This window comes from Daucus carota, chromosome 9 (genome assembly GCF_001625215.2).
Source record: "Daucus carota subsp. sativus chromosome 9, DH1 v3.0, whole genome shotgun sequence".
Classification (NCBI taxonomy): Eukaryota; Viridiplantae; Streptophyta; class Magnoliopsida; order Apiales; family Apiaceae; genus Daucus; species Daucus carota.
The window spans coordinates 6,287,528-6,310,777 of record NC_030389.2 but is presented as its reverse complement, the minus strand read 5'-3'; the positions used below and the strand labels follow the sequence as shown (position 1 = coordinate 6,310,777).

The window sequence follows — 23,250 nt, the reverse complement described above, 5'->3', positions numbered from 1 at the left end:
CACGAAGCGGCTCTCCAGGACAAAGTCACAGAGATTTGTTGAGTTAGTAGTGATTTGCGAGGTGATGAATCCTCGACATGCATCTGAATTAGTAACATTTGAATCCATTGCAATTCTGCAATTCCTGCGTATACCATCCATACGCAACAAATTTACGCTAGTTCAATCAAGCTACGACCAAGAAATTTACGCTAGTTCGGCTGCTTCAATCATTTCATGCACATTTCTTAAACCTCAATGCATACGCGTATATGTAATCCCAAAATCACTAGTACTCCGATTCTTAACTCTGAACAGAACTTCTGTTTTCTCGATAACAAGAGTTGTAAATATCACAATTGACCGATATGTGTGCGTGAGTATTTAGAATATGTCTGTTTAACTATTTTTCACAAAATTCTCCTTATATATTTGTTTAATCCCCTTCAACAATATACTCTGACACCCAACAATATTGTCGATGAAAATTGAATGAAACAAAAACATGCATGATGAAAAAATGAGCTAAAAGACCTTCTTGCCTCATGTGCATGCAATTTGCATGCAGACGACTTTGCCAGTTGGAAAGTTGGTCATGATATTTTTTTTTTACATATTTCTCACTTATTTTTTTCTCTTTTGGTGGGGGTTTCACTGCAGAATCTTGTATAGGGGGCTCACTTATACAGATTTTTTGCTACATAAATTTGTTTGTCAACCCTCTTTCTTCTACCTAATCTACTCCCATCAACTCTTTCACCTTATATATATCAAACTGATATGATCACCAGCTTTTACTTTTAACTTTAGAAAAACTACAAAGCCAATAATAAGGCTAGCTATCATTCATAATTATCAGAGAAAATCCTCTTCTGAGAGCTTGAAAAATGGAGAATAATCATGACTCTCAGGTGAAGGATTCAGAGAGCCGAGGGAGCTCTAGGCGAATCTCGTTCAGTGGTCCTTTAGTCTCTGGCAAGAAATTATCAGGGAGCCGAAGAAGTGCAAGGTTCAAAGATGAGACTAATGGGAACAATCCCTACATTGAAATAACTCTAGATGTTGCCAATGATTCTCTTTTGGTACATAACATAAAGGGCACTCCTGATCAAGAAGCGGCCTTAATAGCTAACCGAATAGAGAAGCATCCTTCATCCTTGTCGACTCAGCTCTCCTCTAAGCTGAGACAGATTTCAAGAGATCTAAAGAGCAGCTTTTCGTCGTCTAAGAGAAGTACTCACTCGAATAACAAGGTTAAGCATAGTGCTTCAGGAGCTGCACAGGCCATTATGGGGTTGAGGTTTATGCACAAAAATACAGGGAATGGTGATGGATGGTCTGAGGTGGAGGCAAGATTTGATGAACTCTCCGTCGATGGCCTGCTGCCTAGATCTTCCTTTGGAAAATGCATAGGTATCGTTAAGTACTTTTTTTTTATTGGACTAATTAGATTGAATAGTTACTTAATGTGTGCTTGTTGGTGATGTTCTGATCAGGAGTGAAAGAGTCTGCTGAATTTATGGGGGAACTGTTTGATGCCTTGGCTCGAAGACGGGGCATAACTTCATCCCATGTTACCAAGGATCAGTTGCATGAATTCTGGAAACAGATTACAGACACAAGTTTTGATGCTAGGCTGCAAACCTTCTTTGACATGTATGTATTCAGTTTCTCCATTTATTTCGAGATTAATGATCTATTTTTTATCAAAAGGACTATTACCATACAATATTGTAAGCTCAATACAGATTAATTGAGTGAATTTAATACCAAATGTTGCAGGGTGGACAAGGATGCTGATGGAAGAATCACCCAAGATGAAGTTAAAGAGGTAAAAAACCTGCATACCTACTCAACATAGATATAAAATTTGTTTTCCATCGCCCAAATATTTAAGAGCTAGATATAAAAGATTTATAGATATTTAAACCAAAACCAAATATACACAGTGTATCCTGCTCTTAGAGTAGGGTCTAGAGAGGATAAGATGTACGCAGAACTTACATCTCTTCAAAAGAGCTAGATTCACATACAATATATATGATATAAACAAATTTTCAACTGAATGATTCATCATTCTCAGTTTTTATAAGAACTGTATTTTTTTGACAATCTATAAGAAATTTTCAAATATGTTTAGTTCCATGAAGTTTCTCTTTTATTTATATCCATTTGGTTTCAATATTTAGTGAGTTATTTGAATTACACACACACATGACATATGATAATGATTAATGTGTTCACTACTCCAGATCATTACATTGAGTGCTTCTGCAAATAAGCTGACAAAAATCGTAGAGTGTGCGGATGAGTATGCAGCTCTGATAATGGAAGAACTTGATCCTAATAATCTTGGATACGTCGAGGTGTGTAACATGAACAAACTCATGTGTGTTACAGTACTAATTTCAAACAGATCACTGGACTAATTAATTTTCCTCTATTCTGCATAGATGTACAATGTGGAAATGCTCCTACTGAGAGCCCCTCATGAGGCAGCCTTCTCTGGAACAGAAAGTAGGATGTTGAGCAATTTGATAAGCGAAAAACTTGTCCCACCAAAAGATGAAGGCTTGATCAGAAGAGGTTTCCGGAGAATTGGCTACTTCATACATGACAACTGGAAGAGACTTTGGGTTCTCTGCTTGTGGCTTTTAATCTGTGTAGGGCTATTCACATGGAAATTCAATCAGTACAAGAATAGAGCAGTGTTTCATGTCATGGGCTACTGTGTTTGTACTGCTAAGGGTGGCGCAGAGACATTGAAATTCAACATGGCTCTCATTCTTTTACCTGTTTGTAGAAACACTATCACATGGCTGAGGAGCACGACTAAGTTGGGTCGTATTATTCCATTTGATGATAATGTTAATTTCCACAAGGTAAGTTTATCTTTGGTAGTTTTTAATGATTAGATAGTCATTTGATTCGTTTGTTAGAAAGCAAATACCTTTTGCTTGCTTGTGTGCTTGCACAACTTTTATGTATTCTAACATGAAGCTAACTAATTAATCTGGATAAATTTAATCAGGTAATTGCTACTGGAATTGCTGTTGGAGTTGGCTTACATGTTATCCCCCACTTAACATGTGACTTCCCTCGCCTACTCCATTCCACAGACGAAGAATATGAACCTATGAAGCGTTTCTTTGGTCATCATCCACGTGACTACGAGTGGTTTGTCAGAGGCACTGAGGGTTGGACTGGCATAACAATGCTGGTGCTTATGGCCATAGCCTTTACATTAGCCAACCCAATGTTTCGACAAAATAGGCTTCAGCTCCCAAAAATGATCAAGCGCCTCACAGGATATAATGCATTTTGGTACTCTCACCATTTGTTTATCATTGTCTATGTTCTCCTCATCATACATGGAACTTTTGTTTATCTCTCCAAGGAATGGTACCATAAAACAGTAAGTACATTTAGCCAACATTTTACCCTTTTCTTAGTGAGCAACATTAGGACCATTTCATTTTTTTCCTGCTAATTTGCCTTATATATGGTTGATTTTAGACATGGATGTATGTTGCTGTTCCGATGATCTTATATGCTATCGAACGATTAATCCGAGCATTTAGGTCTGGCCACAGAACTGTGGAAATTCTCAAGGTAACTAAATTATTCTAAGCCTATATATGTGACACTATAGCAACATCACATATATGAGGAACTGATGCAGTAACTTGACTCGAATTTCAGGTTGCTGTATACCCTGGAAACGTGATGTCTTTGCAATTCACTAAACCTCGAAAATTCAAGTACACTAGTGGCCAATATATTTTTGTCAACTGCTCAAAAGTTTCTCCAGCTGAATGGTATGGTAATATATTTAGTAATCAGTTTACAGACTCTTTAATCCTCCAATTCCAAATATATCAGTCCTTTAGTGATGAATATGTGAAATGCATATGTACAGGCATCCATTTTCGCTTACTTCAGCTCCACCAGACGATCATCTAAGCCTTCATATCCGAACAGCAGGTGACTGGACATCACAGCTGAAAACAGTTTTCTCTCAGGTACTTAAACTCAAACTGCACTTGTTAATTACTCTGCATAAGCTATCGCCATTTAATAAGTAAAAATGTGGGATTGTCCTTGTCCAACATCAGTTTCTGAGGGCCGAATTTAGTTTTGTGTAATTATTGTTAGGACAGAGTGCCACCTCTTAGATTTCGGTTTCTTACTCAGCTTCATATATCATTAGGCATGTCAACCTTCTGGTAATGATCAAAGCGGACTCTTAAGAGCAGACATTGCACAACAGAACAATAATATACCAAGGTACATATTCAATTACCTCTGTTTAAATTCACACTTCAATCATAAACTAATTTGTACAAAGTACAGGTTGCCTAAGCTCTTAATCGACGGTCCCTATGGAGCTCCTGCACAAGACTACAAAGAATACGACATCCTCCTCCTCATCGGCCTTGGTATCGGTGCAACCCCTTTGATCAGCATTGTCAAAGATGTTCTTTACCACATCAAACAACAGCGAGAAGAAGAATTGGGAATTATTGAAAGTGGCACAAATAATCATAAGGCCAAAGAGCCATTCAACACTACAAATGCCTACTTCTACTGGGTGACTCGTGAGGAAGGCTCATTCGAGTGGTTTAAAAATGTGATGAATGAGGTCGCGGAAAAGGATACAGAGCACGTAATTGAGCTGCACAATTACTGCACAAGTGTCTATGAAGAAGGCGATGCACGGTCCGCTTTGATTGCCATGCTTCAGTCCTTCCAGCATGCTAAAAATGGCGTGGATATTGTATCAGGCACGCGTGTCAGGACACATTTTGCCAGGCCTAATTGGCGTAACGAATTCAAGCATGTTGCAGTTAAACATCCTGATAAACGAGTTGGTAAGTATACACATGAATTAGTACTTGGTCGCGGAGTTTAATAAAACCAGTGATGGAATCAGGATTTTAAATGATCCGAACTGAACTAATTCTAAAATTTTAACCACTACTGAAAAAAAATTGGACTCATTCTTAAAATTTTGCTCGGGTATACTTGACTCTTTTCAGACAGCCTAAGCTAGCACTCAGTTACCAGTAAACTCGAAAACGAAACAATGCTGCAGTTTGGTAAATCAAATGTTTGATGGTAAGTATGTTTTGTGCAGGAGTGTTCTACTGTGGTGCTCCGGCTTTGATTCCGGAGCTGAGGCACTTGTCCCATGACTTCTCTCGAAAAACAACAACAAAGTTTGATTTTCACAAGGAGAATTTCTGAAAACTACATATGTACAAGTACATTCTATCTCTATTTTCATTGATATCATGCATGTAATATTAAAGCATGATATATATATGAGTTAGCTTATTCATGCCTTGTATTGGATTACATACAAGTGTGATCAAATATAAATTACTGTAAAATACTAATATGAATTATCGTAAATGTTTATCCAATAAGTATGATATAATGTTCTTCTTTGTACTGTGCTCAGCAACAATGTTGAGATCTTGCTAATTGCAATGCAGACATTTTGAGTTTGATAGGAATATTGAGCATCCATTATGTAAAAGAACACTTGATGACAACAAAAAGTGGCAAAGTATTAATTTCACTGCAGTTCATAGATCTGTCTTTATTTGACTAGTTTCAAATGATGCCAAGACTATGCACTATGTATTACTAATATTTAATATTATTTGTATAATTGCTTATTATACTATTTTGAAATATAAGATTTGGATGGTGTTTCAAAATTTCTTGATGTAGTAGATTGATGACATTACCGGATAATGATGTTGGGTTATTTTTAACTTGGTGATGCAGTGATACCAAAGTAAGAGAACATGTACGAGATTGTTTTAGCTAAATTTACAGTGAAATTGGAATTAATACTTCAAGTAAAATTTTGTTGGAAGGAGATAAAGACGGAAGTACCAGTAACTTGTTTAAAACCTAATTTGAGTTTTTATTCTTACTAGCGACTCCTCTCAAAATAGCCCAAGTTCAACAAAATTTTACTAAAATATGAATATTAAGTAGAAAGAGGCTCCAAATATACACAAGATACTTCACTATCGTAGGAGTACCGGGATGATGATACGCCACAACCAGTTGATTATCAAAAGATAATACTCCACTAGAGGGAGTGTGGTACTTTGTGACGTGTCTTCCCAACAGGAGGACCAACGTCCCAAGCGCAAACTTAGACCATCTGTTAGGATACAGGGATATCTTTGAAGTGAGGTCAGAATTAGTCTAAAATTTGGTTGGCAGTGATAAATACAAGATAATTAGAATAGTATTAGTTGTTCATCTTAGATGTTTGAAGTATTAGGTTAGGTGCTTGAAGTTATCATATTAGGTTTTTCATTTATCAAATCACTCTTATCTTTTATAAATAGGATTCTTTTAGGCAAGATGATTATGGTAAATTTAGTATTGTTTTGTCTTACATATTTCCTTGGAAAATAGTTTTCTCGAACGGACAAACCTGACATTGGTGCTTTCATTGAGTTAGACAAACCTAACACTTTGTTTATAATATTTTAAGAACAACTATTTCTAACTCAGATTAACGATTAGTGCATCGTTCAAACAATAGAAGACATGTTTGCACCGCACTACAGAACAAAGACCCAGACCTAACACAACAATAAACTCTCTATCATTTGCATTATCGGATAATGACAAGACTAGTAACATGCATCCATATATGCGTATGTGAACATGCTCGTGCCTCGCATGGGCTACAGTGCTAGTTCTTTTTAATATTGTAACTGAATATCCTTGTTTCTAAATTTCATTTTCTAAAATTGTGAATAATAATGAAAGAGCGAGTGCTTAACATTAAACACTAAACTTTAAGAATGTAAATATGATGTTTTGGAGTCACTTCTCCTTCGCAAGATTTATACAAATAATCAAATGATGCCAAATAAGCTTTTAGTTCATAATTTAGCATCCTCACAATTTCTTACGTATTATATATTGTAAAATGTTAAATATATAAGTAGGGTTGTAATTCGGGCCGAGCGAGCCGGGTTTCGAGCCGGGCGTAATTCGAGCCGAGCCAAGCCGGCTCGTTTAACTAATCGAGCCTAAATCCCCGCCCGAACTCGACTCGTTTAATTTCACGAGTCGAGTCGAGCCGGCTCGTTTGGCTAAACGAGCCGGGTTTAACGAGTCGGGCGAGCCGGCTCGTTTAATTTTACACTTAATCGAGCCTAAAACTCTAACCGAACTCGGCTCGTTTAATTTCACGAGTCGAGCCGGAACTTTTGCCCGAGCTCGGCTCGTTTAACTAAACGAGCCGAGTCGAGCCTAGTTAAAGGAGTTCGAGCCGGGCGAGCTCGCGAGCCGCCCGACTCGAATTACAACTCTATATATAAGATAACACATTACTGTTCCACCTTATTAAATAATTTTCTAATATAAATATATGATACTAAATTATGAAATAATTTATAACTATGATTATCTCTTGATATATTTTTGTTGGAGAAAGATCATAATTTGAGAAAAGTATGATGCCACTATCATGACTTATAATAAAAAATGATCATGTATAACATGGCGTAATTATTTTAAACTACTTAACTTAGAAAAGAAATAGTAGGTCAGAGCACAACCAAAAGATGTTGTTTACATACTGTTTTTAACTAGCTTTATAGCCCATGCGAGGCACGGGCATGCTCTAAACATTTCTATATTTCAGTTTATACAGTTTTTTTGTATGTTTTGAAAATGTAATGCAGAAACAGCCAAAAAAACATCTATCAAAGTGGATTTAAAAAATCACCACAAACCAGTTGCTTGGATGATGCCTCCGAAAGAAAATTAGAGAAGAACTGATGATATTATATACTATACTGTGAAATAATCTTATCGACAACAAAACTCTAACTACACTAAATCAAATCAGCATGATCAGAACCCTTAACATTCATGCATGCAACCCTTAACATTCATGCATATGAAAATTCATGGAACAATTATCTATTATTGTAATTATGTGTGCATAGTCCTTTTGACAAGATAACTAATTTAATCTATTAAGAAATATGATAACTACTTTATATCAATTCTTTACTAATCATTAAAAATAACTACAGTTGCCTAACTACATCATATCAATTCTTTAGTAATCATAACATATAACTCGAAATGCCTTTGACGATCGTATATTGGTTCATTCTTTGATTTGAGTGCCTTAGCTTGATGAATTAGATAAATTCTTTAGTAATCATAACATATCACTTGAGTTGCCTAACTACGTTAGATCAATTCTTTACTAATCATAACATATAATTCGAGTTGTCTTAATCGTAACTAAATCAAATTAACATGATCAGAACCCTTAACATTCATGCATGATGAAACCCTTAAGATTCATGCATATGGAAATTCGTAAAATAATTACCCATTATTGTAATATTATGTGTGCATAGTCTTTTTGGCAAGACACAGTAATTTAATCTATCAAGAAATACGATAACTACATTAGATAAATTCTGTTAACGGAGGAATCTGGTGATAACAAGATTCGGGGAGGGTTGCTGGAATTAGTGGTGGTTGATAACGGTGGACGACGGAGTAGGGGTGTTGATTTTGGGTTTGGCTGAGATCGTTCGAGGAATCGGGGTTTCTCACAAGATCGAAGGAGTATTCGCTCTTGCAAGGGTTGTGACTTATCCCCAAACGATGTGCCTACGTACCCTATTTATAGGGATCAAGCCAGACGTAGTTCTTGGGGAACAAGTAACCTAATCAGAATAGGTTTCTCATTCCTTGGTTCCAGCGTTGGGCCACCGCCTTAGATCAGACGGACGTGGGCTTCTGGAGCCCAGCCTCCTCCGAGGAGCATGGAACTAGGTGGGCTGACCAGCACTAGCCCACGTGGACCTCCTCAGACTCAACTGTATGGGCTAGCCCTCCGTCCTCTCTTAGGGCGAGGCTGATGGTGGGCTTGGGCCCAAGATAAAACAATAATAATCAGGCCTGCGGACCAGGCGTATCAGGTCCTTTCTGCATTGGGCGAGGAAGAAGCATATTGACCGGGTCTTTCCTGACGCTGGGCCTTGTGCCCTGGACCATGCTAATGGCGAGGAAGGTAAGCATTGGGCGAGGCCTCATTACAGAAAGCGAGGACTCCTTGAAGACTAGGGCCTCCAGTCATTGGGCCGCGAGGTCTGACACGTACCTAGGACGAGGGTCCGTATCGGGCGAGGACCCTTACTGGGCGAGGATCCTTCTGTTGACCCGGATCCATCTGTTGTTGGGCCTTATGCCCTGGACCATATAGATGGCGAGGATCATGAAGTAGGCGAAGATGATCCCGAAGATCGAACTTTCCCGCTGATTAAGGCGAGGTTAACGCAATCATCTTCCGAGTTGATATTTGGCCATAACAACTACCCCCCAAGCCCTTGAAGCATAAGTGCGAAAGGGTTTAAAGAAGCTTCAGACGAGGAAGATGGTTAGTTGACTGGTTTCCGGTAATAGTACTCTGGTGAGCTCCATCCTTGGGTGAGGACTCCATCAAAGAACCAAGTCGTTTAGATAATCAAGTATCACGTTCTGGACATGACTCTAGGAAAGAACTCATTGAAGGCAAGGATGGTATAAGTCTTCCACTCCGGTTAGCTAATTGCTAGAATCAGCAACGGGCGAGGACGCCCCTCAGGCGAGGACTCCGTTAAGGGGTCAAGCTGAAGGTGAGGCTTAGCTGAGCGAGACGATCAGTTGAAAAGACGGTCAGCAGCTGAGTGAGAGGACGATCATCAACTGCGGTAGACGAAGCTCATCAGCTGAGTGAGAGGACGATCATCTGCTGAGGGCGAGGACGATCATCAGCTGAGGTAGACGAAGCTCATCAGCTGAGGTAGACGTTGATCATCAGTTGAATAAGAGGACGATCATCATCACAGGGCGAGGACGATCATCCGCTGAGGTAGACGAAGATCATCTGCTGAGGTCGAGGACGATCAACAGCTGAGGGCTAGGACAATCATCCGCTGAGGTAGACGTTGTCTTCGAAGGATGACACAAAGTTTGGCTATAACGACTACCCCCCAGTTTCTTGTAACATAAGTGCAAAAAGGGCTTCCTGTAGTCAGGAGAGGAGTATGATGAAATTCTCGCCCCATGTTTGCTCAAAGAAAGAGAAACAGAGATGGCGAGGCTCCTACTCCTTGCGCTGTATCTGTGGCCTTCGGCGCTTTGGCTGAGGACCACTTCCATCCCGAGGACATCAAAGTTTGGTCTGAAGACGGAAGCCTCCTCGGCCGCTACCAAGGCGAAAAATCTTCAGAAGAAATATGACGATGAGGATCGAGCAAATCAAAATCTTTTCAAAGTCGTTGAATGACTTCAATACTTCCTCCTCCAGAGCTCTCAATCAAGCTAACGAGACTATTTCTTTGCTTCAGAAGGAGTTAGAAGTTGAGCGGGTCTCTAAAGGAAAAGAACAGAGCGACGCCTTTACTACCGGGTTCTTAACCTATCTTGTCAACTTCATAGCGGCCGACCCTGAATATGATTGAGAAAGCCCTTTGGTCCCGCCACTCCTGCATACATGGTAGACTTCAAAGTGGCCGGGGCAGATGAAATAGAGGAGGCGAGGATCGATCCTAAGGCGAAGATTAAATCCGACACCGAAGCTATGGAGGAGAATAAAAGTAGTGGTGTCGAGGTTGAAAGCGAGGATGTTAACCCCGGTGGCGAGGAAGCTCGTTCTAATGATTAGAATAATTAAATTTAAGCTTGATCTTTTGAAGTACATTTGGAGTGCGAGCCCTTCGTAATTGGCTTTGCCAGTTGTATTTGAATTCTAACTCTTTTGTTGTTGTGGTCCCGTGCTTTTAATTTACCTTGCTTCATCGTCTTCGCCATGTCTTTTTGATAATTTTTATATCTGCTTGCACCTCGAGGGTTCATCCTTCCCTTGACCACTCATCTTTAAGATAGCTGCACAGGGCGAGGATCCATCCTCGGGCGAGGCTCTCAGCCTCTTATTTTTATTCTTCCTTGTACGCTCATAAATGAAGTCGAAGATTCACCCCTCCCTTGACCACTCATCATTAAGATAGCTGCACAGGGCGAGGTCTTTGATATCAGGCGAGGACTTTTCTTGTCCTTGGTTGCTTTCCTACGTTTGAGATAGACAGATATGGCGAGGACCTTGATGGGGAGCGGACTTCAATCCTCTTACTTGCGAAATTTAAGCGGGCGAGGACTGTCCTTCCCCTTGTTTACTTTCATTCTCACTTCACGCATCTCCCATATCCGAGTGTCCTCGTCCTCGCCTTTAGCAAAAGGTGAAGTTCTCCCTTGTTCTCATATGCAGTCGCCGTCCTCATGCATCCGAACATTGCTTCGCTACCATTCAGGGCGAGGACTCTTCCACGGGCGAGGACTATGTCTCTGGTCCTTGCGTCTTATTCTTGCTTACTTACTTCATCTTTTCCTTTGTCCACGCCTGTAGCAGGGGGCGAGGTTTTTTTTTTTTTTTTCGTTTCAAAGCTTCTCCGAGCTACTCAACGGTTGGCTTCCCTTGAAGAGTCGCGACCTTTCGCTGAAAACGAGTTCAGAATACGAAGAGTTCAGCCGTACCTCCTCCGGGACAGTAGGGACCACGTCTATTTAAATCCCAGGCATCGAGGACAGTAGGGACATCATCTACTTGAATCCTAGTCATCCAAGGAGGTGGGTCGTCGCCCTCCATCTTACTTAGGGACGAACAACCTCCAGGACAGTGGGGAAATCATCCACTTAGATCCTAGGCATCCAAGTAGGTGGGTCGTCGCCCTCCACCATACTTGGGGACAAACATCCTCTGGAACAGTAGGGAAATCATCCACTTAGATTCCAGGCATCCAGGACAGTGGGGACATCATCCACTTAAATCCTAGGCATCCAAGGAGGTGGGTCGTCGCCCTCCACCACACTTGGGGACAAACATCCTCTGGAACAGTAGGGAAATCATCCACTTAGATTCCAGGCATCCAGGACAGTGGGGACATCATCCACTTAAATCCTAGGCATCCAAGGAGGTGGGTCGTCGCCCTCCACCACACTTGGGGACAAACATCCTCTGGAACAGTAGGGAAATCATCCACTTAGATTCCAGGCATCCAGGACAGTGGGGACATCATCCACTTAAATCCTAGGCATCCAAAGAGGTGGGTCGTCGCCCTCCACCACACTTGGGGACAAACATCCTCTGGAACAGTAGGGAAATCATCCACTTAGATTCCAGGCATCCAGGACAGTGGGGACATCATCCACTTAAATCCTAGGCATCCAAAGAGGTGGGTCGTCGCCCTCTACCACACTTGGGGACGAACAACCTCCAGGACAGTGGGGATATCATCCACTTAGATCCCAGGCATCCAAGTAGGTGGGTCGTCGCCCTCCACCATACTTGGGGACAAACATCCTCTGGAACAGTAGGGAAATCATCCACTTAGATTCCAGGCATCCAGGACAGTGGGGACATCATCCACTTAAATCCTAGGCATCCAAGGAGGTGGGTCGTCGCCCTCCACCACACTTGGGGACAAACATCCTCTGGAACAGTAGGGAAATCATCCACTTAGATTCCAGGCATCCAGGACAGTGGGGACATCATCCACTTAAATCCTAGGCATCCAAGGAGGTGGATCGTCGCCCTCCACCACACTTGGGGACAAACATCCTCTGGAACAGTAGGGAAATCATCCACTTAGATTCCAGGCATCCAGTACAGTGGGGACATCATCCACTTAAATCCTAGGCATCCAAGAAGGTGGGTCGTCGCCCTCCATCTTACTTAGGGATGAACAACCTCCAGGACAGTGGGGAAATCATCCACTTAGATCCTAGGCATCCAAGTAGGTGGGTCGTCGCCCTCCACCATACTTGGGGACAAACATCCTCTGGAACAGTAGGGAAATCATCCACTTAGATTCCAGGCATCCAGGACAGTGGGGACATCATCCACTTAAATCCTAGGCATCCAAGGAGGTGGGTCGTCGCCCTCCACCACACTTGGGGACAAACATCCTCTGGAACAGTAGGGAAATCATCCACTTAGATTCCAGGCAACCAGGACAGTGGGGACATCATCCACTTAAATCCTAGGCATCCAAGGAGGTGGGTCGTCGCCCTCCACCACACTTGGGGACAAACATCCTCTGGAACAGTAGGGAAATCATCCACTTAGATTCCAGGCATCCAGGACAGTGGGGACATCATCCACTTAAATCCTAGGCATCCAAGGAGGTGGGTCGTCGCCCTCCACCACACTTGGAAACGAACAACCTCCAGGACAGTGGGGATATCATCCACTTAGATCCCAGGCATCCAAGTAGGTGGGTCGTCGCCCTCCACCATACTTGGGGACAAACATCCTCTGGAACAGTAGGGAAATCATCCACTTAGATTCCAGGCATCCAGGACAGTGGGGACATCATCCACTTAAATCCTAGGCATCCAAGGAGGTGGGTCGTCGCCCTCCACCACACTTGGGGACAAACATCCTCTGGAACAGTAGGGAAATCATCCACTTAGATTCCAGGCATCCAGGACAGTGGGGACATCATCCACTTAAATCCTAGGCATCCAAGGAGGTGGGTCGTTTCCCTCCACCACACAAACATCTTCTGGAACAGTAGGGAAATCATCCACTTAGATTCCAGGCATCCAGGACAGTGGGGACATCATCCACTTAAATCCTAGGCATCCAAGGAGGTGGGTCGTCGCCCTCCACCACACTTGGGGAAAAACAAATAAAATTTAAAATAAATAAATAAAACTCCAACCCCTGAGGGTTCTCCAAAGCTGCACCCCTGAGGGTCTTCCTGATGGTTTACCGGAAGTACGGGCCATCAGGGCATAGGAATTCTTTCGAACCATCTTGTGAAGATGGTTGTCCAGGCATCCCGAGGGTGTCAAACATGTGTCTCGATTACACATGATGACGAATTCCAAAGCAACAGGGAGGTTGTCCCTGGTCTTCACGCATTGCTACCCCCGAGTCTTGGGAGTGATCTTGTCGGTTCCAGGACTGTCACGCAAATATCAAAACAGAAAACATATAGACAAATTTAAAAGTAAAAAAAATAAACATACACTTGCTCGATAGTACTTCTTCTGACGTCCAGCGTTTCTTGTCATCTTTTCCTTCAAGGACTTCCACATAAGAGGTTCCTCAAGTCATTTTTAAAATAGGAGCGGCTTCCACAAATATTTTTATTCCGATGTCATCTTCTGGAATTTTGGATATCGTCCGAGGAAGTCTTCTCACAATCCATCTTTCCGTTTAATTGTATATATTTCTTCCTCTGATCTTCTCGACCATCTTTACTTTCCTAATCTTGACATGCTTGGACGTACAAAGTGAACACATGATTAAAAATATCAATGAGTCTTCAGAGCTGACCAGTAATGCGCAAAATTTGGCTGTATATTCTTCTTTTTTATTTGCCCAAGCTAACCTCTTGCTCGTGACTCTTCTTACCCTCGGTTGTCAAAAGTGCCTGGCCTCCATCTTTTGATAACGTTGTAAATGTGATCTAACTCTACTGTGTTGGACGCGCTTTGTCTTCTGTTTATATAATCACAATTCACACATGCCTTACTAATTACAAGATTAAAATCCATCTACCCTTGCGATTATATATGTCTGCTTGAGTACATCTTATCACTGAATAAGCCTCGCCCCGTAAACTCGTCTCGCCACTTTGTGCATTACCCAACATTGTCTTACCAATGCAGCTCGCACCTTTGTCAACATAACTTTATCAGATGAAGGCAACCTCATTGTTACCACGTATTCACTAGTCACGTGTCTTCGAAGGCATAAGTATATAAAGTTCCTCATCTGACTCTTTCTTCCTTCCCTGTTTTAGAATTTCTATAATGCATACGATGACAAGTCTTTATCTCTCAAATTTCAGTTTCATGTTGCAGCCTCGCGATATACTCAAGCGTGGCGTCTTCTTTTTATCAGACCCTCTGCTTGATATGGGCGTATATTACTTGCTTCCTTGGGGTGATATATTATATGCGAAATAACAGCTACTACGTTCCATCCTTGCTAGTCCATTTTATATATATGTATATATGGCCACCAGCGTCGCCATCTTCCTTTCAACAGCCTACATGTAGTAGTCTCGCATGTACCAATGCCCATGCTCCAACCCTGTTGCTTCTTGACCATCTACAGCTTTTATAAAATTTTGGCGTGCTTCCATGTTCTCAGCTTTCCAGTTTACCTTTTCTTTCAACAGCCTCGCCTTCATTGCTAGCTACGAGCTGACCAGTCTGCCTTCCCTCTTTTATAGCATCGCATTTGCCTTGCATGTAGGCTGGCTTCCGTCTCTTTTATGTCTATGCACAGGAAACTAAATAGCTAGTGTAGGCTTCTTGTCTTCAAGAATATATGTGTAAGTTTAACATATTTACAAAGCTCTGCTGTAACAGATATGCCCTTTCCTTGTTCAGCAACCCATATCTTTGCCAGGTCACCTTTGTCATCAAGACAAACCTGCTTGAAAAATTAATAACTTCCCTCTTTTTATCACCTGTAGTTATCACATCCATATCAACATATTTGTTTTTCTTTCTTTTCAGATTTTCCTGACGACACAATATTAAGAGCATGCCTTGATTTGTAACCTCGCCTAACTCTCACAGTCCCGGTTCATATATGTATGTCTTTAGCCTCGATTCATGTACAGTGTAGTATTGCCCTCTTATAACAATCCAATGCATACTTTATTTTTGCTTTCTAACTAGCGTCACCTTCAACTTCATCAGAATAGCCATGCCTATTATTAGGCTCGCCCAAAGCGTTACACATAACCTCTTATTCATTTCTTTCATTCTTGGACATAACAATCAGACACAATAATATGAACACGTCCCTGTGTTCTGAGCTATCAACCATCATATGCCACCCTTATTATTTGTGTACATCGTCTGTTTGATGTTCTAGATATATAGCCTTTTGCTTCAAACTCCAAATTGTTTCGTGTTTCTCGCTCCTCGGGTACGGTCCAGTTATATACAAAGTTTCATAGGAACTCGGCTCCGTATCCTTCCTCTGTATTTGTCTCAGACTAGCCTCTTGCTTGTGACGCTTCTCACTTAAGCTGTTCAGATCGCCAATAACTTTTGAAAAGATTGTCATTATGACCTCATTCTTCTACTTGGTGCGACAATTGTCCTCTGCTCTGTTGATGGTCTTACTTTTCGACCAGCGTCGCATTCATAAACTTCAGATATACATTATGATTTCTTCAGGTTGTATTGAGGTTATAAACTTCTTATAGCACAAACCCCCTGAACGTCGCCTTTTTACACGAAGTTAATCGGTGTAGACCTCGTGCCTTTATCTTCTCACTTTACACTACTGCGGACCCCGCCACTAACATTCTGAGTGTTTGAGATACCCCCTTTCCTCAAAATAATTATATAGTTTTTTTTTTCAATATATACACTATGATGGAGAGATTTATAATCCACACGTGATAATAAACATACAATTATGCATGAAACAAAACTGAAAATAAAAAGGGAGGTAGAAAAACTTATCTCTTGTAAGGCTGTGACATCTTTAGTGTGGTCCATCCATGCATTTTAGTCGCATGTAGCTTAGCCTGTACATACTCCCATCTACGCAGTCGAGTCTACTGATAATACTCCCGCGGTCTCTCTTTGAGATAATTTTGCACCAGCAACGCCTACACTGTAAGCCTCTTCATGCTAATTACCATTTTTATAGATACTTCTACTCTGTCACTAACTCTTTTCTCGCCGGTCGTTCACTTGCAACTTTATCTTTTTGAATGTATCACTGCGTCTCGGCTATCTTGATACCCATGATGCAGAGTACTGAATCCTTCTCCATTTAAATACTAGCGTAGACACCTTTGTATTAGGCCAGCGTTCATGTGTGGCTGTTTATCCTCGCAATTCTTCATTCCTGTGCTGCAAATCTTGTAAAAGAGTTGAACTAATTATTATATTTATGACAATAGTTAGCTGATGAGTTGGTCTCTATCTACTTCGCTTCCTCTTCCTACGTCGCAAACTAATATTTCATTTCTTACAACTTCGTAGTTCTGGTTTTTGTTAACCAGCAGCCACCCAATATTATATTCTTTGCTGGTAAACTTTATACATATATCTGACCAGAGTCGCCGTCTTCCTTTAAACAGCTTCGCCTTCACTGCTCGCTACAAGGTGTCCAGTCTGTCCCGCCTGTATGTGTTTATCGCACCTTCAAATTTTGAAGTTCATCCTCGCCTTTAAGTATAATAACAGGTTCCATTCCATCCTTTTTACAAATTAAGGAGGCTTTCAAAAGTTTAAAATCCTTTTTGGGTTGATTTTGAATGCTCCTCGCCATCTGTCTTCGATTTGCATGTCACCGAGCTAATTCTTGTGACTTGGTGTTTAAAGACAAATTGTTCCCTGGCTTTCCTGCTTTTATTTCTGTGCTTCTTCTTGTATATATGTAAACCATCTTGTCCCCACTTTTGTTTTATTCCAGACGAGATATACAAAATTTTGTGTCCAGGTATTTAACTTTTTAGCCTCGCCGTCGGTTGCTATGAATATGCAGCAGCTTGCAACCACCTAACTAGCAGGCTGATTTCTTCCTCTTTTTTAATTCATTTGAGGCCTCATCATGCTACGCAACTTCTCATTGATATCCTTATGCCTATACACCACCAGAAATTAACTAGCGTAGACTTCCTGATTTTGTCTTCCCACTTTACAGTTTACACTAATATTATCAATGGACCCCGCCACTAATACATTGCATGCTATCTTTGTACAGTATAAGAGAAAGTCTGGCCAGATGGTGAGATACGTCCTCTCACCATCCTCTCATACATACAATAGCCTGGCATATGTCAATACTCCTTGTAGCTTGAATATATGATTCCACGCATGTCGAGAACATGGCCCACCAATTGTCCCATTAAATCTCTATCAACCTCGCCTGTAGTAGCTCCTGCTATTGCACATATCTTCGTTTCTTTTTAACAAAGTTTCGCCTTCTCAAACAATTCACACATATAATATACAACTGAAACAATAATCATATTATTTCTGAACACATGCACCACACTAAAATAAATCAAAATGCATGAAATAGGCGCATTAGAATTCTATTCTGGAATAATAAATTTAAGAGATATCACATGCGTGATTATTCTAGCATGATATAATCAGAAATTAATTATAAAAGTCAAAATAAAAGTGAAGGAGAGAAAACTTATCTCCTGTGCATCCCTCTTCGTTATTTTGGTTTTCTTAACCATGTGGGGACCACCATGCAAAGAAACCCAAGTCATGTTCATCGTCAGTGGATGCTTTTAATGTTTCTCGCCTTCTTTCTTTTTTCTTTTCTTTTTTACTATTTGTGGACCCCGCCATTAACACTTTGCTTGTAAACTTCTAAATAGTCTCGCATGCTTCATACCTTCTCCTGTGTGACCAGACAACTACAGAATTCTTTCGATATATATATATTTATGTTAGCATGAGATTTAATACATACGGATAACAATCATGTAAGAATGTATAAGAAATTCAATTTGAACGGCTAATCTTAATGACTAAATCATAAATATATGTACGATTTAATTATTCATAGGTTCTTGAAGTAAATAAATAAAGACTAGAAAAACTTATCTCAAACAAAGCCTAGGTCTGATTTAGGGAGAGAGAATGGCGAGAATATTCTCTTCCTTGACGCCGGTTAAATCTTAGACGTAGGCTGATCTTTAGCACAGGCTGATGTCATGAGTCTCCAAACAGTTCCTCTTCCATCCTCCATCTAACGTTACTTATCAACAATTTTGTCTGTGTCGGACATCCTTCCTCCAATAGATGTCAAAAAGCCCCTCCTTCTAGCGCCAATTGTTAACGGAGGAATCTGGTGATAACAAGATTCGGGGAGGGTTGCTGGAATTAGTGGTGGTTGATAACGGTGGACGACGGAGTAGGGGTGTTGATTTTGGGTTTGGCTGAGATCGTTCGAGGAATCGGGGTTTCTCACAAGATCGAAGGAGTATTCGCTCTTGCAAGGGTTGTGACTTATCCCCAAACGATGTGCCTACGTACCCTATTTATAGGGATCAAGCCAGACGTAGTTCTTGGGGAACAAGTAACCTAATCAGAATAGGTTTCTCATTCCTTGGTTCCAGCGTTGGGCCACCGCCTTAGATCAGACGGACGTGGGCTTCTGGAGCCCAGCCTCCTCCGAGGAGCATGGAACTAGGTGGGCTGACCAGCACTAGCCCACGTGGACCTCCTCAGACTCAACTGTATGGGCTAGCCCTCCGTCCTCTCTTAGGGCGAGGCTGATGGTGGGCTTGGGCCCAAGATAAAACAATAATAATCAGGCCTGCGGACCAGGCGTATCAGGTCCTTTCTGCATTGGGCGAGGAAGAAGCATATTGACCGGGTCTTTCCTGACGCTGGGCCTTGTGCCCTGGACCATGCTAATGGCGAGGAAGGTAAGCATTGGGCGAGGCCTCATTACAGAAAGCGAGGACTCCTTGAAGACTAGGGCCTCCAGTCATTGGGCCGCGAGGTCTGACACGTACCTAGGACGAGGGTCCGTATCGGGCGAGGACCCTTACTGGGCGAGGATCCTTCTGTTGACCCGGATCCATCTGTTGTTGGGCCTTATGCCCTGGACCATATAGATGGCGAGGATCATGAAGTAGGCGAAGATGATCCCGAAGATCGAACTTTCCCGCTGATTAAGGCGAGGTTAACGCAATCATCTTCCGAGTTGATATTTGGCCATAACAAATTCTTTACTAATCATAACATATAACTCGAGTTGTTTAACTCATTAGATCAATTCTTTATTAATCAAAACATATAACTTGAGTTGTCTTTAACTACCGTATATTGGTTCACTCTTTGATATGAGTGCATTAGTTTGATGAATTAGATAAATTCTTACTAATCATAACATATAACTCGAGTTGCCTAAAATCAATTCTTTGATAATCATAACCTGTAACTCGAATTGCCTAACCGTAAATTGGTTCACTCTTTGTTGTGTTGTGAGTGTATTAACTTGGTGAATTCCTCGAAAAGAATATTTTTATTTTGAATATGTAGTTATTCGTAATTAATAATGTATAATGATTGACGAAATGAATGATATTTATGAGTATTTTATAAATATATTAAGGACACATTCATTCAAAAGTATTATTTTATAATAATGTATTAGATATTATTATTAATAAATATTATTCATGTATTTATTAGTAATTATCAATGTATGATGGAAATGACCTAATGATAAATGAATTATTATTGTTAGTATTTGTTGGATACTCCATCTATCCCAAAATAAGTGTCGTTTTGATTTTTTTCACGTAATTTTAAATGTAAAAAAAAAACTTTTACACATTATTTTTCAAATTTTCTTTTTCTGAATAAAAATATAGATGTTAAACTTTTATTCAGAAAAAGAAAATTTCAATAATAATATGTCGAAATATGTTTTTTGTGCACCTTAAATTACGTGAAAAAAGCCAAAGTGACACTTATTTTAGGACAGAGAGATTGATGAGGATATAATAATTAGATATAATTAATAACATATATTAAATATGTAGTTATTAGTAGTTAATAATGTATAATTGTTGATGAGATGATATAATGATAAATAAATTACTCTCTCTGTTTTTTTATTTGACGTTTTGACTTTGGGCACACACTTTTAAGTTTTTTGACCAGGTAGTTAGAAATATTATTTTTTTAACGCTCCTGCAAAGTGTAGTTGTGTAAATTTTTTTTACAAATTTTCTTCTTCTAAATTAAAGTTTGGGATATAATCAATAACATATATTAAATTAGTAGTTAATAATATATAATGATTGATAAGATGATCTAATAATAAATAAATTATTCCCTCTGTTTTTTTATTTGACGCTTTGACTTTGGGCGCACACTTTTAAGTGTTTTGACCAGGTAGTTAGAAATATTATTTTTTTTAATTTTTTTTCTCTTAATAAAAATATATAACTAAAAATTTTATTCAGAAAAAATAATTCAAAAATAATAATTTTTACTACCCGGTCAACTCATCTAAAGAAGTGTGCCAAAAATCAAAACGTCAAATAAAAAAACAGATGGATTATTGATATTTGCTACATACTCCCTCCGTCCCCTGATAGTTATACATTGAGGGACGCGGACCCAAACACGGCAATGACTATAATGCTCCTGCAAAGTGTAGTTGTGTAAATTTTTTTTACAAATTTTCTTTTTCTAAATTAAAGTTTGGGATATAATCAATAACATATATTAAATTAGTAGTTAATAATGTATAATGATTGATAAGATGATCTAATGATAAATAAATTACTCCCTCTGTTTTTTTATTTGACGCTTTGACTTTGGGCACATTTTTAAGTGCTTTGACCAAGTAGTTAAAAATATTATTTTTTTTAATTTTTTTTTCTCTTAATAAAAATATATAACTAAAACTTTTATTCACAAAAAAATAACTTAAAAATAATAATTTTTACTACTCGGTCAATCATATCTAAAGAAGTGTACCAAAAGTCAAAATGTCAAATAAAAAAACAGAGGGATTATTAGTATTTGCTAAATACTCCCTCCGTCCCCTTAGATAGTATACATCGAGGGACGCAGACGCGAACGTGACACGGCCTTTAATGCTCCTGCAAAGTGTAGTTATTTTTTTTAAAAATTTTCTTTTTCTGAATTAAAGTTTGGATGTTAAATTTTTATTTAGGAAAAAAATCCTCAAAACAAAGTTACGGATCTATATTTTATAAGAGTATTGAAATGCGTATCAAGCAGTTGAAAATAAACGTATAGAATTAAATGGGACAAATGGAGTATTAATTAAGACATAATAATTAGATACAATCAATGACAGATATTAGATATGTAGTTATTAGTAATTAATAATGTGTAATAAATCAAATGAAATAATTATTAGTGTAGATATTAATGAGAATATTAATGATTAAATTGGCTCACCAAAACCTATGTTGTAGTATTATATATATAATAGATGCGCAAGTGCATTTTAATGCATGTTATAGAAATTATAGAATTATCCTTTAGGAATACCAAGAAGGTGATCCAGTGGAGCATCATCCTCATTGCACACGAAAGTAAAATGAACTTGATACTTGATCGGTTTCCATTGTAATTCTTGGCTTCCATCCATAGTGATTCTTTGCAAATTTACCTAGTATATCTAGATCATCTGCTCCTAAATCAGTATTTTGCTTTTCCAAATGTTCCTTAAAAAGCTTAAAAAATACACTAAGCTAGGAGTATCGCCATGACTCATTGTCTTGGATTTTGCTTGCATAAGATCTTCAATCTGCTCAATTGGTTAGTTGTTTACTCACCGGATCATTATTTTTAAGGGTGATCAGGACACTTTCGTCAACACGACAGCTCACCTGAATTAAAATACATATAGAATTCATCAATCTGTCGAAATAACCATAAATCAACCTATCTAATGTTAACAACTACCTCCCAAAAATCAACATCATTGAAAAATAAATTACCGATTAATCCTTAAAAAATATTTTACCGATGCAACAATTACACTACGATTTGATTAAAAATTCCTAATTTATAAAAATAAATCCAATAAACCCTTGATAAATCCAGAATCGATAGGTCAACCGATTAATTCTGAGTTTCGATTAAAAAATCCATAAGCATAATTAGAAATCAGAATTTGAAGCAAGATTATGTGTGTACGTGTGTTAGGTTATAGCTTAACGGAGGCAATAAAAGACTATTTTTATTATATTTTGAGTTTAGCTTTTTTAACATATATAGAGATTGGGATTCGAACTATGTGCACATATGATTTGTGTGTTTGTAAAACAGATTATTCGCATTAACATTCAACTTTTTATTTAAAATAATGATGACATGGAAAATGTAGCAATTAGTAGAGAAAAATAAACAACGTAATTAAGCATAGAATTACTAACCTTCTTACAGTACAAACTACAGACTAAAATTAAAAAATCTCCAAATCACATCGAAATATAGACGTATGGTATGGAAATTGATCGTTGGAAGATGAAGAAAAATACAATGAAGTCGAATTTCGAAAAAAGTTCATCGATTGACAGGAAAATTCAAACTAAAAACGGAGGGTATTATGTGGATCATGTGTGGGAGTGTGTATATCAATTAGTGTGTGATAACTTATAGGAGGCCGCATAAGTGGTTGGCCAACGCATGTTAGTTTGTAATAGTAGTCAAAAA

At 39.3% G+C, this 23,250-nt stretch overlaps 1 protein-coding gene across 1 annotated transcript; it reads left to right on the top strand.

The window, feature by feature from the left end:
- Positions 1 to 675: 675 nt before the first annotated feature.
- Positions 676 to 5,429, top strand: LOC108202881 (respiratory burst oxidase homolog protein B). Its single transcript, XM_017371479.2, has 12 exons — positions 676 to 1,392; positions 1,476 to 1,635; positions 1,762 to 1,810; positions 2,232 to 2,345; positions 2,433 to 2,861; positions 3,011 to 3,394; positions 3,496 to 3,591; positions 3,682 to 3,797; positions 3,899 to 4,001; positions 4,190 to 4,266; positions 4,333 to 4,850; positions 5,117 to 5,429. Exons 1-12 carry the CDS (start codon positions 867 to 869, stop codon positions 5,224 to 5,226), a joined length of 2,682 nt encoding a protein of 893 aa, XP_017226968.1. The 5' UTR covers positions 676 to 866; the 3' UTR covers positions 5,227 to 5,429.
- The last annotated feature ends 17,821 nt before the right edge of the window (positions 5,430 to 23,250 follow it).

Coding starts and splice junctions, on each gene's coding strand:
- LOC108202881 (XM_017371479.2), top strand. CDS start 867: ATGGAGAATAATCATGACTCTCAGGTGAAGGATTCAGAGAGCCGAGGG. Junction 2,862..3,010: donor ATAATGTTAATTTCCACAAG/GTAAGTTTATCT, acceptor AAATTTAATCAG/GTAATTGCTACTGGAATTGC. Junction 4,002..4,189: donor TGAAAACAGTTTTCTCTCAG/GTACTTAAACTC, acceptor ATATATCATTAG/GCATGTCAACCTTCTGGTAA.